Source organism: Eulemur rufifrons, chromosome 1, assembly GCF_041146395.1.
Source record: "Eulemur rufifrons isolate Redbay chromosome 1, OSU_ERuf_1, whole genome shotgun sequence".
Taxonomy (NCBI): domain Eukaryota; kingdom Metazoa; phylum Chordata; class Mammalia; order Primates; family Lemuridae; genus Eulemur; species Eulemur rufifrons.
The window spans coordinates 58019216-58037586 of NC_090983.1; the positions used below are offsets into that span (position 1 = coordinate 58019216).

An 18371-nucleotide genomic window follows, 5' to 3' on the forward strand; every position below is an offset into this window, starting at 1 on the left:
CATGACAAGTACCATCACTGGGGAAATGTGTATGTTGAAAGCAAGCATGTGTGTTCTCTCAGAAGTGACTTGGTTGGCCATTATAACATTTTTATTATTAATAGGATTTTGTAGACTAGCAAGCTTTGAAAAGTATTTATGGTATCTGCCAAGCATTACCATATAGGTGTTTGTTACTTTGCCCAGCTAAGTAATCTAGATTGTTCTTAAAATTGAAGCTAGTTATACTGCACCATTTTCGCATCCCATTGGAGTTCAGGTTCCTAATGTGTCATTGCCACTTTGGACTCTATTTGAGCACTGTGGCTAGTAATGCCTGGTAAAATGTAATTTTTGGAAAACATTGGTCATTCAGTGACTTTGTTGAGAAAGAGTTCACTGGTCACAGGACTAATCTCCATGTACACAGGGATTTTTGTTTGCTTTGTTGACCAGTGTATACTGGAGCACTAGAATAATGACTGGTACCTAGTAGGCATCCAATAAATATTTATTGAATGATTGAATTGACTTACTCACCCCATTGTCCATGTTATAAAGATGCATGGGGTTCTTTTGCTATCGGACTTTAATCAAATCACTGGCATATATTAACAGCAAAAATTGGGGGTCCACATTTGCACTGTTCAGATTTATAGACTGAGCAGGCTGGGCATTCCAGAGGTTTCTATCTTCCAGAATTATGTCTCAGAAACCAGAAACTGGATGTGCAATCGTTTTTTACTACATTACCCAGGAAAGAATGAATTCATCATTTTTATCTCACCATTTCTCATTAAAAGCCTAATGCCAATATCTCATACAGAACGGTGCCAAATTTCGGCTCCTGCTAAACGAAGAATTGGATGTCTGTTTCAACAGCACACTGTGGACCTATGGCAGATTAACTCTTTGGAAATGGAAAATATATATATTTGACTGACCTCCAGCCGGCCAGAAATAAATCCTCTGCATAATGTTGCCAAAATGTCATTTGGTTGTGAACAGGGCCCCTCATTTGTCTTAGGAGAGCCTGCATGTCAGGTGCCAGGCCACCGCAGGCGTTTCTACTGCTCTTTTGTTCTCCCAGGCAGCTGCATCGTCGATAGGGTGGACTCGTGAAGAAATATCATTGCATCCTTTCCTTTATCATCAGCTGCATTCTCACCTTACTGAAATATATGTTGGGTGAGGATTTTTATTTATTTATTTATTTTTTTTAGTTTAGCTGCTAATAACCATTTAGTCGGTGTTTAGCCATGTTTCCAATTTGTTCTTGAGATTTCAACCTATTGTTTTCATTTAGCCTTTGTATTATATCTCACATTAAGTTGTCTTCTGATACTAAGTGGAAGCTTTAATCTACCATCACTAGGTTTGAAAATTAAGTTCTCTTTTGCATCTGGGTGGACAACTTTGATCATGATTTTTCTGCTGTTTATCACTCTGTTTATTTAGCTTTGCTTCTAATGAGTGATTGATGTGTTTTCTTTTTTTTAGTTCAGAATTTCCTGCAATTTAAAAAATTCCCTGTCTATAATGTGTACAATGTAAATAACACTTAATTGGACTAAGTGACATTTCATTTATACTTTTCTAGAAAAACATCCCTGTTTCTGGATATGCAAATAGGATGAAAACTTAGAAATGTAAGGTTCTTTTTAGGGTTCTCAAATAATTCTTCTGCACTTAGAGTCCAAGCCTTCAACCTGGCCCCACTAACTCCATCACCCACTGTTTTCTGCGCTTCCTCACCAGGGACCCCTCAGGTGTCAAATTTACCACCTCTCTTCCAGCATTGGTTGCATATTGAAAATTTTGATTTTGTTTTTCTTGTTCTTGCATACACATGAAATGAAATCCGTAAACCAGGTACAACTGGTTCTTCGGGGACAATAGATGGAAATGTATTTGGTAGCAGAGGGAATGCCATCTGAGAATAGCTATTTAGTGAAGACAATTCACGTGACAATTCATCTTAAGGATCAACTCTGTGATGTTCTTACCAAGCGTTGGGCTTTTAGAAGCTGCATCAATGGTCCCCCATTTGCCACGGTTTATTATTCTTCGTTTTGGGGAGTGACTAGCGTTACTGCTAGAGGATGACCCAGGTGATGGTCCTTCTGATGACTGGGCGTGAGTTGAAGGCCCTGATGCAGTGGATGAAGGATGGAACACCCGTCACCCACCTCCCCGCTTCCCTGGCCAGCCTCTCAGCTGTACCAGCTAACAGCCGTCTGGCTTGAGGAAGAAACGTGACAGTGAGAGCCGTCAGCTGGGAGTGCTGCTCACCCTTGGTCCGTGGGGGCTGAGGATTGAGGATGTCTCCAGTATGGCTCTTGGAGTCTCAGGTCACGATTGCTCTCTGTCCCTGTCATTGTGGCCGCCCTTCACATCAAGCATGACCCAGAAGCAAGTGGATAAGCTTCCCATCGTTTTACCCCCTTTTGCTCCATATGCTTTCTAGAGGTATTTTTCTGAATATACAATCACTTCTTAGGTGGTTTTAAACATGCTAATGATCTCTCAGGAAGCTTATGTGTAAATTTCTAAAAATGGTCATTTCATGTAAACTAAATCAGCTCCATCACCATCTTCTACTCCAGCAACACTTTTTTCCCCTCACATTAACAAGATGAAGCCTTCACCTAAGGAAAAAAAAGGTTCTTTTTTTCTCAAAGCAGGAAAAAAGACATAGAAGCATCCACAACAAAATAATTCTCAAAGCAGCTTTACTTTTCTACAGCTTTAACTGGGACCAGCTGTCAAATTCTTGAGTGTTGAGGTGTTTGAAAAATCTTGGCTGAAAGGCACTAAGATTAAAAAAAAAAAAAAAAAAAAAAGGTATTTTATGCTGGGAAGTATCACCCCCAATTCTTTCTAAAATGTTCATGCTGGGATAGCATGGAGGGCCTTTTGATATGTGTTTCACTCTCTCGTGGTTCACTATTTGAGTCCCCAAAGGGGTCTTCTGTATATACCTCATGACTGCTTTGCAGGATCAAAATCAGCTTTTAGATGAGACAGAAGTCACACTGGCACCTGCTGTTGGTTATAGGGGAGAGGACCTTATACATAAGGCACCAGCGTTGCCTCTCAATTCCTGATTCTTATTTTAAGGACCTGCCTTAGAGCAGTATCCATTTGCTTTAAGAAGGTAGATACTTATTTGAGAGGCAGCATGCACCACTCTTTTTTATAAGCACCAGGAGCCAAACTGCCTGTGTTCAAATCCTGCCTCAGTCCCTCACATGCTGTGTGACCCTGGGCAAGTTGCTTCATCTCTCTGTGCCTCAGTTTCCTCTGTAAAATGGACCAAATTCTAGTTCTAACCTCATAGGGTGGCCGTATGATTAATAGTTGATACAGCATGGTCAATCTTAGTAAATATGTTGTCATTAATCATTAAAAATAGTTTTATTTATTCTGAACTATTCTAGTTTGTAGAATTTCTCAGTCAAAATGAGGAACTGTCAACTCGGGGACTTGCTCAACAAGTGGTCATTAGCAATCAATGAAATTAAAATCTCATTAAAAGGAACACAGAAAGGCATAGTTATTTGGGGGTTATTTGGAGGTTTCGGTATTCTATGAGTGGCTTAGTGTGGGGCTAGTCTTTGAGCTTAGTGCAGAATGGTCTTTGTGATGACATCAGGATTTCAGCCAGCGAGGGTTACCTCTGCTATGTCCTTCCCAGGATCTGATGAGAATTTCAGGGCTCATCTCCTTCATAATCTGTTTTATTCAGTGTTTGGACAGCCGTGAACAGAAAACATCAATGAAAAAGAGAAATATTATTTTTTGTCTCAGAATTAGCATGTCTTTATTTTTCTCATGAATACTCTACAGCCTTCCACAGTTAACTTTTCTAAATATGCTCTGCTGCCCTAGAGGTTTCTATGAAGAGGAGTGATGTTATCACAGAGTTAAAAAGCTTCAGTGTATGTACATCCTCGTTCTTCTCGCAGTTGGCTAATCTAAGTCTGTTAATCCTCTTCTTAACGCCCTAAAAGTATAAGATCACGACAAGCCAGAGAAAAGGGAAGGGCAGGGAAGGGTATCAGTTTTGTAGTGGAGCTACGATTGGGCCGGGAACCACATTGTCTTCACTTGTGCCCAGTCTTTTGAACCATGAATTGACTTTCTTTGCAACTCACAGTTTTTTCATTCAGTTTCTTCCAATGGGAAGGAGAAGCCAGAACTGCCCAGAGTTAATGAGATCTTGCTGCCTTAAATAGCCTTGGATAAGCAGTGCTGACTTGTTCTCTGGGAGGCTACACACCCAGGCACAGTCTGGTTTGCCCTTTTCACTGCTGTCAAACATTCTTCTGATTTTTATTCCTTAGTGCATTATTGATGATCACCCCTAAGTCAGCATCTCTTTCCTGGCTCCTCTTGTGTCTTTCGATTGCTTGTGATACCCCTTAGTACTCAGGCTCATTACTGCACACTGCATGAAGCCCCCTACGTCCTCCTGCAAATGGCTCCCTGCCCCGAGACAATCAACAGCTTTATTTACATGGATGCCAACTACCTGCGTCTCACAATGACTTCGTGGCATTCCTTTCTTGTCTGGTCCCTTGCCGGAAGAGTTTGGTTTGTCTCCTTTTGTTTTTTGTGCCCCACATCAATGTGACATTGATTCCACTCATTTTTTTTTTTTTACCTGTTTCCTGTCATAAAAGTCTAAATCCATTTGTTGTGCTCAGGTATCTAAGGCTGAAAGGCAGCAAATTGGTATGGTCTCTATTAGGGAAGGAAAGGAAATCAGAAAGTGAAATAGTTTTTTTTAATTTATTTTTTTCTTTTTTATTTCAGCATATTATGGGGTACAAATGTTTAGGTTACGTATATTGCCCTTGCCCTACCCGAGTCAGAGCTTCAAACGTGTCCATCCCCCAGACGGTGCTCATCGCACTCATTATATATGTATACACCCATCCCCATCTCCCCCCTCCCATCTGCCCAACACCTGATGAATGTTACTCCTATATGTGCACTTAGGTGTTGAAAGTGAAATAGTTTTATGATGTTGCCTATACACACAAAGAACTTGTGGTTTCTGACCCCTTTATAAATACAAAACATCTCTGAAAATTTGGTAATCTCCTAGGTTGGAAGTTCTAATAGCATTGCAAGAACCAAAGCAAAAAATATAGTAGCTATTCCTTGGATTGCTTTGGGTCACAACTTTTAAGACTAAGAATGATTTAGTCCCCCTCAAGTCCTTAGACACACAGCACATCCTCACTGCCAGCTGTCTTATTTCTCCTGTCATTCCTTTAAATAATTTCTGATAACAGCAACAATAACAAAAAACTTCTGATAATTATCACAGCTGTGGTTGGCATTAAGGGCATCAGAGTCCTTGAAGTATATATTTAGGATTATCTCTGCTTCTCCCACCGAAAATAAGATTGGAATTTCTAGTAAATCAGTTTGTTGTGCAACCTGGTGGTGCTAGCAGTGTACATGTAACAGGCCAGTTCCAATCTAGAGAAATGTCAGCGAGATGAAGACTTAGAAAAGCCATGACTATGGGTGCTATCTTTGATATAAGTATATGGCATACTCATGACTTCCTTTTTTCCCAAAATATTGTATTTTATTTAATGAATAAGGTAGACATGCAGGCCTTTGACAGCAGCCAATCTTGGGCTGCTAAAGTTTTAAATATAAAGTTGTTTTGAAGCTATTGGATTTTTAGGATACTTATTTCCTTAATATACATTCTTATGGCGTATGGTAGGTGCTGAATGTATATTTTGATTTCCTAAGGCATGCAAATTAATATTTTTATTAATAATGATAATGCATATGTGGAATCTTTGAGACTGTGGCTTAATATTTAGATAATGACTTTCCCCCCTAAACTGATGTCACTATCCATGTATTCAGTAAGGCTAGTGGTTTCATGGAGATGCATTGCCAGGTAATGAAGTTATAACAGGTGTACTGTGGAAATAAGTAATGAAGGAAGACTGGAACTTCCTTCCATAGACGATCTCAAATGTAGGATAAACACCTTCCACTTGATCTTAAATGATGTGCAGACAGTCCTTCCTGAAGAAGAAAGGCTGGAGTCAGGAACCCTGAGATGTCCCTTTTAGCATCAGGACACACTACAAGCTGCTTCTGCACTGCTAACTTTATTCATGCACTGTTGTGTGTGACAAACAAATGCACAAACAACAAAGCAATTCAGAAGCACTTCCACAGAAGGAAAGTTTTTCCCAGTGTTGTTTTTATCTTCTTTGCAATAATAGCGCTTCCTCCTCTGTTACCCTGGTGGTAAGAGAACAATATCAGGGAAGAAAAATGAATTCCCTGATAGAGTATTTCTTATCTTTTCAATTATGGCAACTAAGATAGTAAGATACAGTGATTTCCTAATTAATGAATCATCTGGGGAAAAAAGTACATATGGTTAGTTGCATTAAAACCCATACCCCATGCAGGCCAGGTGTCTCGGAATCCATGAGGCAGAGCTGCCTGCATACATGCCTTTCTGGAGAAACAAATTCAGCGCTTAGTTTTTTATTAGAATGTACTTCTTAAAAGCTCATTGGTGTCAAAAGGGTTTAATGCAAAATAAAAAGGATTACTAATCAAGAAAATAAATAAATAGTTGTAGACTTGTGCCATACAACAAATATCAGGACCTCTATAACATGACTATGCAAACTACTTCTCTGTAAACTAGCAAGACTGGTCAGGCTTTAATGTTATGGGGGGGGGGGGTGCGTGTGCACGTGCACCTTAGACCTGGTCAGGCACATATTTTATGTTTACTGAACTCTGATTTCACAATGACTTTACCAACTGGTGGCTTAACAGCTTTCTGCACCCTGTAGGCTGCCCAATGGGTCCCAGTATAACTAGACAGTACCTCGCATTTCTGGCAGAGGCATCGGCATTGAATATTTCTCCCACCACCACCCTAGGCAGAAGCAGTCAGCTGCCCCTTGCTCCCGCACCCCCTCATGTTATCAGCAAGGCCTCTGCCTGCTGTCCCCAAGGAGAGATGCCAGTTACCTTGCATCAGGAAAGGGGGATGGTGGCTGCAGCTTCTGCTTCAGGGTCGGGGTGAGTGGGGAGAAGGTTATCAGAATGATCTTTCAGATTTAATCATGTGTTAAAATGAGACCTTTGTTCAGTGCAATTTAGTCTCCTGCCCTACTAGGTGAGATTGAAGCTGGAGGTGCAAAGTAAAAGCCTGCCAAACCTATCCCAGCTTATTTTCTTATAGCAACTTACAATAATTTGTTAAAAATTTAAAATACAGGACAGATGTTAAATCACATACCACCCTGGGACAAGAAGCTTTTTCATGAAGTATTTGATTTTTGTATTCCGTAAGTTCTTTTCACATTCCTATAGTTCCTCTCATTCTATCACTGATTGTGAAGTTTCTGCAAAAAGTTCCCCATTTAAATATTTTCCCTTGTTTTTAGGGAAACTATATAACACACTCAGCCAGTTTTCTTGTGCTTGATCCAAACCAATTCATCAAGAATGGTGGAAGAAGGAGAGGTAGGATAATATTATTTGGGCAAAGGTCTAAAACAGTGCTGCTCCAAGTGTGAGCCATGCACTGGCTTGTGCCACAGTGTCAACCAGCTGCACCATTAAGCACGTCGTATAGTTCAGCGGCCATTCCTCCCCACTGGTAGCGGTAGCATGATTTCTCAATGAAGGAAGCAAAGGTTGATTTACATTCTGGTACCTATTCCATACCTCACTTGGACCTGTAACAAATATTTTGGCAACTGGCTACCTTGCGTTTCACTGTTCCAAGGTACAAGGAAGATGATTTTCCAAAGTCTCATATTAAATATTATAAACAGGATCAGATTTCAAGTCCTTTAATTTTTAGGCTGTGACCTAGAGTGAGGTCTTAGTTAACCCATGAATTGATTGATTTCTTATTATTACAGAAGTGAATTATTCAGTCTTACTCTATACCTTATATAGGTCGCTAAACCCTTACTTTAAAAACTTTGGAATATATTGCAAATTAAAAAAATATGACCCAAGAAATGAAGGTAAAATAGATTTCTCTGGGGCAGTGCCAAATCATGTAAACAAAGGCTTAGCTGTCTCCTCGTCCATGTGACTGCCACATGTGTGAGGAAGGCTTCTGTTTGGAAGACGGCCACCGTGTGCTGGGCTCACACTCCTTCAGGTTTCTCCGGGCTTTGTGCTGATGTCAGATGGCCCTGCCTCAGATCGCTGCATTGGCCCACAATTTAGGTAGCATTCCTTATATCAGTGTATTTACTGTCTCATTAATTTTAACTTTTCCAAAGCTTTTTCCAGTCCAGAGCCACTAGATTAAATCTCAAGCTGTGTCTTATTAATATGTGACTATTGAGAAACCTCTCTATAAAACAGATCAAGATAAAGTGAAAATGATGATAAGAAAAAGTTGATCCTACAAACTTAAATGTTGCTTTTCATTTTCCTTTGGCATAGTTCCTCCGACTGATGAGAACTTTTCTGCAATTCGTATGATTTGACAAGGTTGTAAAGATAGCTGAAAGCTTATTTCTGTGTTTTTGTTTTTAACCAAACATTGCATTGAAAGAGACACAAATTATTTCTAGTCTTAGACATAGAATATTTGGCCTGTTGTTTTAATTTGTAGTATTGCTGCACGTGAGTCTTCCTCTCAACAATGGTTGTGAGATTGTCATTAGAATCCCAGAGTGTGTTTTGCCTTCATGCCGTATATACATATAGTCTTTTCAATATTTCCAGAATGTGCTCACAGATGTAAGACTCTTCCCTTGGAATCTAGACATCCAGTATGATGAAGACTTTCTTGCTGTAGAGACAACAAAGGGCCGAGAAGACATATCTTTGTGTCTCTAGAATTGAAAGTTGGATGCACCTCCTGTATCATGTCTCTTCTGCCTTCCATGATGTGATCGTTTCCTTCTTTGTTTAATTCTATTCAAACTCATGACCTACACATTTAAAATCCGTAGGGGAAGACAGTTGAGATTTCTGAACTGTACAGGAAGCTCTAGGAGATTTTCCAGAATGTGGACGGGTGCTGCTTGAGCTATGTCTGATACCTTTATAAATACATATATGTTTTATTAATTTGTTTAGAAGATCTGATAGTCACTCTCTGAACATCTTACCCCTCAGATTAAGGAAAACCTATGTTTCCTTAACAAAGGCTTTTGTTTCTTTTTAGAAAGAGCCTTCTGCTTAATCCAGCAAAACCATACTTGCATTTATAGAAATTCTTAAGACTTTTATTGTCAGAAAGTGCCCTAAAAAGACTTCACCAACTATGCACATGAAAAGATGCTCTATTAGGGAAATGTAAATTAAAGCCACAACAGGATACCACTATGGATTTATTAGAAAGGCTAAAACTAAAGACTGACCATACTAAATGTTAGTGAGTGTGTAAGTTTTAGTATATGGAACTCTCATACGGTGCTGGTGGGAATACAAAAATGGTACAATCACCCTGGAAAACATTTTGGCAGTTTCTTAAAAAAACTAAAAATATAATACTTCTATCCATGTGATCCATCCATTCCACTCCTAGGTATCTACCTAAACAAAAAGAAAATGTATATCAAAGACTTATACATGAATGTTGGTAACAGCTTTATTTGTAACAACAAAACTCAGAAAAGCCCCAAATATACATCAAGAGGTGGTAAATATATAAACAAACTGTGCTGTATCATGCAATGGAATACTACTTAGCAGTAAAAAGGAATGAATTATTGATCATGCTACAACATGGATGGATTTCAAAATAATTGTGCTATGTGAGAGAAGCCAGACAAAATGAGTACATACTATATAATTCTACCTTTAGAAAATGCAAACTAAGTATATTGACAGAAAACAGATCAGTGGTTTCCTTGAGAAAGCAGAGAGGGTCAGGGAGGGGAAGGTGGGAGGAGTGAGGGTGATGGTGATGGATGTGTTTTTGAGGGTGATGGATATGTTTATTATCTTCATTGTGGTGATGGTTGCACAAGTGTCTGCATATGTCAAAACTTATATTGGACACTTGAAATATGTTCAGGCCATAGTATGTCAATTATACTTCAATAAGACTGTAATAAAACAAAAAATGAAAGGCCTCAACTCTAAGCTGCTTACATTAGTATGAGAAAAGATGTTAGTATTTAGAGTGACTATTAAGATTTTAAAGGATGTGGCCCCACTGAGAATCTGGTAAAAGTTGTATACCCTCTGCCTAGAAATGTGCACACACAGTTTTGCCTGCAATTTAGAGAGTTCCAAGACTGAAAACCCCAGGTTAAGGCACCTATAGAATTCTTCATATTTTTCAAAGAAACAAAGCACTTTTGAACCGCTGTGGCTTCCAAGCAACAATCCCCTTTGTTTTTCCGAAGCAAGTAAATTAATTCCTACCTTCATCTGAGGTGAATTTTGGGTATTCTTGGAAAGCATGACTTAAGGTTTAGCCATTTTTCATATAGTATTTTTATTTTTTCTACTTCCTTCATCCTCATTCTGAAGAGGAATTTTAAGAAACTATAAACTTACTGGTATATCACCTCTACCAGCTAAATGAGGCTACAATTTTATTAATTACTCTATTTCATTGCTTTCAAAATGAGCAATAATAACAAAATGATTATTGGACACTTCCGTTACCTCACTGCCTGCTAGTTCATAAAACTCTACCTTCAATACATGAAATGAAATTCAGGATCAAAATATCAATTTTATGATTATATTTTAAAGGACAGATTCAGTATCAGCCAGTTTTGCTATTACAAACTCTCTCAGACATTTGCACTACGCCCAAGATAATACTAATAAACTGGAATTTACCCAAACTGTAAGGAGAATGGCAGGTGTATTTCTATGTTTCTCTTATTTCCCATAAATCCCTTCCTCCTGTATGTTAATAAGACTAATACTCAAATCTGTTTGACATTTTGGTCCCAAAGGCTGCTTGCTCATAGGACCTGTAACATTCTTAGAATCTCTTCTAACTACTGTTTTTTTCTCACTATCCAGAATTCTACTTCTGAGTGAAATACAAAGAAAAATTGCCTGTAATATACTCATTCATTTTAATTATCATTTGCACTGTCTTATAAATTTGATAATGGGGAATGCCTTCTAAGGTGCATATACTGTCCTCATCCATGGGCGGAGTCCTAGAGTTTCCTGGGAAAAAGATTTAGAGGCCCAGAGTTGAATGCAGATAGTTTCTTGAGGAGTTGCTTTCAAGATCAGTATCTGTGAGGGAATAAATGACACAGAATTTAGCAGATGGAGGAATTGTGTTTCCACTGCAGCAAAGGCCTCCCTCAGCCAAGGGAGGATTGGAGCTGAGATACTCCTTAGGGTTATCTTGCCTGGAAGCGACTCTTACGACCAGCCATTGAATGCAGGCTGCTCTTGGGTAGAGGGCTTGACCTTGGCCGAGACAGCTGTCTGTGGTCTAGGGGAATTCCCAAAGAAGGACTAAGCTGAGAGCTGTCAGCCACCAATAATGCCAGCACATGGGAGAACGGTTGCCTCCTTCCTGCAGAGAAGGTCTGGCAGCACACCACAGTGTCCACTACAGTCCACCGCCTGGGAATCCGGATTGGCTGGCCTCTCCCTGGGCAAAAGTCAGTGGTGTGAGTTATAGCTCCGGCCGCTGTAGCACTGATACTCATCATCTCCTTCCTCCACTGTCCTTCGTAGGTATCCTCTGCTAGCCTCGGGGATTTACTTGGTGGCAGGGCTGAGGGTGGGAGTAGCCTAGACTATCATCTTTGAAAAAATGGCATAAAAAAAAGGGCCAGTCTTTAAAATCATGGTTGCCTAGGATATGATACCTAGTATGCATGTGAGATGAGCCAAGAGTTAATTTGTTTGCTTTGGGAAGACAAATGAGATTATTGCTTAGGAGACACATTTGTAGAAATTTTTTTAAAAATATGAATAATTCTTTCAAAGAGTTAACGGGGTTTTGGAGTCTTGCAACCTTCCAAATATATGAAAACTTTCATATGCACGTTTCTGGGGAGAGTGCCTAGAGGATATTTACCAACTACAGAGCACTAGACATTGTGCTGGACACTGGTGTCACAAAGATTCATCTGTCCTTTTATTCATGTATTCAGCACCTCTTGACACTCCTCTGTGTCAGGCACTGGGAACACAGCAGTGAACAAGACAGATAGCGATCCTGCACCCACTGGAGCTTATGTTCTCGGTATATGGGCATAGGTGAAAGGCCATATCCAAAAACAATTTATAAATATATAGCATGTCAGGGGATGATCAGTGCTATGAGAAAGAAAAATTCTTTCTCATAGGTAGCCAGGGACATTTGAGCAGAAACTGGAAGAAAGCGAGGGAGGCTGTCATGGGGGAACGTCCCTGCAGAAGGAGAGGTTCTCTGCAGGTACAGAGATTCTCGGTGGGAGCCTCCTCTAAATCTCCCAGGGTCAGCACGGCGGCTGTTGTGGCTGGCGCAGGAGCAGCAAGGGAGAGATGGCGAGGGGGGGGAGGTCAGAGATGGTATGGGAGGCCTGATCCGGAGCAATTTGTAGACCACTGCAGACGCCATGGCTTTTACTCTGAGATGGGAAGGCCAGCAGAGGGTTTCGAACAGAGAAGGCACATGGTCTGACTGCATGTCGGAAGGTCCCCTGGTGCTGGGGGCAGGCTGCGCTGTTGCAGGGAGACCACAGGCTCTGGAACAAGTCCAGAACAGAGATGGCAGTGGCCTCACTTGGGGGGAGCAATGAAGGGGGGGAAATACCGGTTTCTGGGTATGTGTCTATATTTCAAAGACGAACCTTTTACAGACATAAGTATAATAAGATTTTGTCTTAGTTATCAAAGAGTTTGAGTCTGGTGGGGAAAGCAGATCTGTGATGGATTATTTCGGCACACGATGATAAGAGCAGTGGTAGAGATCTGGAGGAGCGTGGGGTTATGGGGATTCGGGGTAGGAAATGGCAGAAGATAAGCTGGAGAGGTAGGTCCAGACCGTGGAGGGTCTCACTGACCACGTTAAAAATGTGGACTTTATCCTGAAGTTGATGGGAATAGTTAAATGGTTTTACCTAAGGAGGCAGCACACTCCAATTGTTGACCTAGCTTCTCCAGGTAGCCTTTGTGAGCGTGAGAAAGAGGACTCTGAAGAGTTCAGGCTGCAGGCAGGGAAACCAGATAAGATACTGCAGTTATCCAGGGCAGAGATTAATAATTTATTAATCACTTGCTATACATCAAGTGCTATTCTAAGCACTTTATGTGTATTAACTCAAGCCTTAAACTCCATCAGGTGGACACTGTTAATATCTACATTTCTCCCATGCATAGCCTTGAATACAAAGAGGCTAAATAAATTTGCCCCAGTTCAGGGAGATCACGCAGCTCTGAGCAGGAGTTAAGATTTGAACCCAGGCACTCAGGCTCGAGAATTGAGATTCTTCCACACTGTGCTACAGAGCATCTCATGAAGATGAGAGCCTGGATATTTAGGGAAAATAATGGAGTGAATCTCTTACTCTGTCCCAAACAGAATTTTTAATTAGCCATAATTTGGCATTAGTGTTAATAGCATCCGTAAGAAACCTACACTCATATTATCTCCTTTTCTTCTTACCGAGAGCTTGGACTATCTCTTTGCCATCTCATACTGCCTTTCTGTATCAGTCTATTCAGGATGTCTGTTTGGATAAAACAGTATTTTGTTGTCATCACCTTGTCAGGTAACCCAAGACCATGCTTTTGTCTAAGCTTAGAATTTCTTACTATTGGAAGTAGCACATCAGATTCAGCGTTCATTGGTTCTCTTTTCCCCCACAGCTTGTGTTTGGGAATAGCTCAAATTAAATGAACTAGCTCACTGCCACCAGAACATCAGTGCTATATGAGTTTGTTGTGAAATAAACTGGTATCTGGGGAGAGAAGTGTATCTTTTGACTAATTACTCAGAATACAAACACAGACTGTAAATAATCATTATATAACTGTTACTTTTCTTACTGTCAAAACGTGGAGAAATAAGTAGTACAAGGAATTTATAGAGAAAACAATGTCTGGAGAATGTCTGACTTAGTTTGCCAAAAAAACGTCGGCTCTGCTGCCTTGCCTCTGATAGATTACCCCCAGGACGATCTATTTCCTTCTCTGTTTAGATTCACGAGGGTATTGAGCATCAACGTCTTTTCCATGTGGTTGTTAATGATATTGTTATAGTTTCATAAAGCACAATGCTTACCATACCTTAGGCCAAATGTTAGCCAAAAAAGCAAATCGAAACCTCCAGCCCTGACAGGTATTCAAGCCTTAAGTGTGATATAGGGAAATAAAAAATAGCAAAATAAAAAAGATTGCTCACACAAAGATATCTTGTAGCCCTGGTGATCCATGGTCCATGGGGTCTCAGTGAATATTATTGGTGTCCCTGTTTGCCCAAGTGACAGATAAAAACAGTGGCTGGGAAGGAGAGGGACAAACTCAAGACAGCAGAGTCTGCAGCAGAAAGGAGGGGAGTGAGTTGTACGTGGGGAAACCAGGAGGAATTGGAAATGAGCTGATGGCCGCTGAGTGAGCAGGATTCAGAAGCCCTATTTTGGGAAGTAGAGTACCCTAAAACACAAAGTTCGGTGTTCTCAGCACATGGCCAGGCAGCTCTAAAGTAACAGCCAGCCCTACCCAGCCCTTCTTTCTCAGCTCACGTTCCAGGTAAGGAGCATTTTTATTTTTGAAATCCAGGTGCACAGTCAGGAGAAGGGAGAAAACAGTGACACCCATCTTTTTAATGAGCATTGCTACTGGAAGAGAAATTAGCATCACCCTGAATTTTATGTGATGTCAGTTAAATGAAGGTGTTTTATAGCACTTTACAACAAATTAGAATCAACTAAATTGAAAATAAGCCTAGCAGCTGGGATAAGCAATCAGGTAAGTGGCCAGTTTTGCTATTTTTGCTTTGAGCTGAAGACAGAATTTGAATTTTTAATGTCCCAGAGGTGTGCGATTCACAATTAGGGAACATGGTTTCTAGGATGATTGTTTAAGATGCAAAGAGCTCAGTCTTGCCCTCCGGTCTACAGCTTGCTTGGCCGGTTCCCTGGAAACCGGCCCCGGTGTATATGCCTGTACACCACGGAGAGGGCTGCGAATCCGCGTAGGACAGAGCTCTGCTTTTGGCTGAACGTCAGAGAGCGGACTGGAAATAGATGACCCAGAACAAGGCAGTAAATCATCCACATTAACCAAGAGACTCTAATGAAAGGACTGAAATTCATATGAAGAATTTATGGCCACTCATGAAATCAGCCCAAATCAGAGGAACTATTAGAACACTTTTATGTTTTAAGAAAATGGGTACTGTGTTCAGCTGCTGCAATTTGCATATAGTCAGAATGCCCTGACCTGGCAAACGCCGGCTTTGGTGGGCAGGGTTTTTACAGCAGAGCTTTGTACTCCATGAGCCTGTGTTTCTTTCATGAATTACTAGCTGATTTTAGTATCTTAAATATGTTCAGGAAACTGTGGAAAGGCCAAAAGGAGCTTGGCAATGAAAACTGTTCTGGGATTGGTGGCCTGGGAGGTACCTGATATGTGTGTGCTTATGTGGGCAGAAAGTAGGGAGAAAAAGCTGAGAGGGGAGGCGGTGTTGGTAAAAACGAAACTGCAGATTGCTCAGAATGGAAGTATTTAAAAGGGCAACAAATGGAGATAAAATGATGCTTGTAATTATGGTTTATAAAGAGAAATAGGCCATATTGAGTATATAATTTTCACTTTTTCTCCTCTGCAGCTGAGGGATTAAATGAAGTAAACTAATCTACAGAAAATCCATGTATAATATCTAGGTTGTTCTCAGTAAACCTCAGAGAAAAATAAAATCTGCGCAGATTTCTTCCTACTCTCTGCTTATAAACTTTCTACTTGAAACACTTTTCTCAAAATATTTATATGTTTACTATTTTCTCTTGAAATGTTTTATCTTAAAAAATCCAGATAACATTTCAGTACCTAATTACTGAAGCAGCAGATAATTTTTTGCTCCTGAAAAATGAAAATGTCAAACAGGACATTCTCCCTTAGTTTCTTCAGTAGTAACTTCTGCTTCCCTAACCAGTAGCCCTTACTTGACTTTCAAGATTTTCTACTTTAAGGTTTGAATATGGAAAAAGTAAAGTTTTAAATTTCCATCATTACCTTTTGATCATTCTGTTCATAAATAGTACCCTAAGTCAGAGGGCTGAGCAGGAAAAGCTGACTTCTCTACTGGGGTACTGAATGTATCTTGACACCCTGGATTCAGATCTCTGGTGAATCCTGAGATCTGTCTGAAAGTATATCTTCGATTCTGAGCTCCAAACCGACAGCCTCTAGTACTTGACCATGTTCAGCCAACTTGGGTTATTATTCAAGGTGGCACTTCACCGGCTTAACAGATCACAGTGCTCTGAAAGCATTAAAACATGTGCCTGAGTCATAGAGGTTATCCACTGTATTTTGCTGCTTTGATAAAAAATGGGTTCAGAGAATTGAGTGAATTTATAGGACAGGAGTTCAAATGTGCTGACCTTTTATTCCCAGAGAGTTTTTTGCAGTACCTCTCCTCTTTGTTTTGTACTGCCCTCTCCTGGCTAATAAATTTCCTAGTAATGAGTGTTTAGGGAAAAACCAAGTGGTGGAAACACTGGGGACTGAACAATTTCCACTTTCCATTAAAAAGTATTTTCAAATTTTACTATATGAAATGTGGGGTTAACGTATACTGATTAATTCAGATGTGTATAGATCCAAGGTTGTTGAAATGGTATCAATTGTTGTAGAAAATACCTATATGAGAGTAATTTGGTCATTTATATGGACTTTGCAATGTCTGTGAAGGAAATGATTTTGTAGTTTATTGCATTATTAGTCAAGTTTTCTGAATCATTGATGTGAAAATCCAGTGTTATTGGAAATAAATCTGACGCTTTATCTCCATGTTTGTATTTTACAGTGGCTGCTAATTTACAGAAGATCGTAGATGATCCCAAAGCTTTAAAAACATTGACATTTAAGTTGGTAAGTGGAAAGTTATGGAAAGATGGTAATATTTTGCCAGGCTGTGCCATTGAGAATAATAATAATACAGTTTCACAATCTACCCTGTAATTTGATTGGCTAGTGCTTTCTTTTGGGATCAATTTTTGCACCCATCACTTGCCTCTACAACATTTGGGAACATTTTCTGATCGCGACTGGAAATTTCCTCTTCCATCAGCGTAGCTCGTTCTTTTACCATCACATCTTTGACTAAGAGTGGCCATTTGAGACTCTTCCAGTTTTCATGGCAACCTGACCGTACAGACGCAATTAAACTGAATTCAAAGCAGCATTCTTTTTTTAAAACAAAAAATTCAAGATACTAAGGGGTGCAGATGTTTCTGTTACAATGATACCTTTTATGATGCTTAAGTCAGGGCTTCACGACAACATTTTTAATAAAGCTGTCCTGAAGCAAAAGCCAAGGGGTTCTAACTTTTTAAAAATAGAGGCTGATTGTTGTAGAAATGGTTTAAGTGATTGGAAGTCATTGTAGAACAGCTTGCCCAAGGCTGGAGAACAAAGGCATCATAATGTTTTACCTCCACATTTCCAATCACAGTAACATATTTTTGTAGAGAGGAGAGAATCCAACAGTTTTTTTTGTGCTAGGAGATTTTGAACTTAAGTTCTGGAACAGAGCTAAAGAATACCAGACATTCTGGGGTCATCGTGAAACCTAGAGGTGATGGTCGTGGCTAGAAATGGAGAGAAGTCCAGATAGTCAAAAGTGACTACTTTCCTGGAAGTTTTATAGCAAACAGTACATTAAGGTCTACCAAGTGGCTCTTTGTAAAATTATAAATTAATCTTATCAAGGGCCAGTTAGAATGCCACAAGCAATTTAAGATCTCCATGACCAACACTTTGCTATGTACAATTGATGATCTGTCTTTTTTATTTGTCATGAAAAGTAAATGGAAAATGTGTGTGGCCAAAAGTGCTAAATGACTAGTTACAGTAAATGTGAGCCTGGTGCTAATTAGCTTTCTGGGTCTTGCTTCTCATCTGATTTCAGATAGCTTGGCTGTGTGATAAAAGAAAAGCACAAAGGTTTTCACAGAAACAATATATCTGAAGAAATTCTTTGTTTTTGATAAGCAAAGAATATTTTATTCAGACATAGAGTCCTAGATGAACAAATTGGAAAATTCCTCCTCTGGTTTGGGACTGCACCGTCTCCTCTGTTTTGTTTCTAATTCACCCCCAGTTCTGTGAACGCGTTTCATTTCTGCGAGAGTACATTGATGAGAAAATGGCATCCTGTGTGTCAGCATTGCAAGCCAATATAAATGTCCTTTTATTCATTTTTTATA

The 18371-nt window shown here is 39.8% G+C and overlaps 1 protein-coding gene across 2 annotated transcripts in view; it reads left to right on the plus strand.

The window, feature by feature from the left end:
- STK39 (serine/threonine kinase 39) overlaps positions 1–18371 on the plus strand; it is a 269188-nt gene that overhangs the window by 239935 nt on the left and 10882 nt on the right. For both annotated transcript variants that reach the window (XM_069471755.1, XM_069471765.1), the window contains one exon: positions 16970–17034. In XM_069471755.1, the coding sequence (XP_069327856.1) occupies positions 16970–17034 (65 nt within the window). The remainder of the gene's footprint in view (positions 1–16969; positions 17035–18371) is intronic.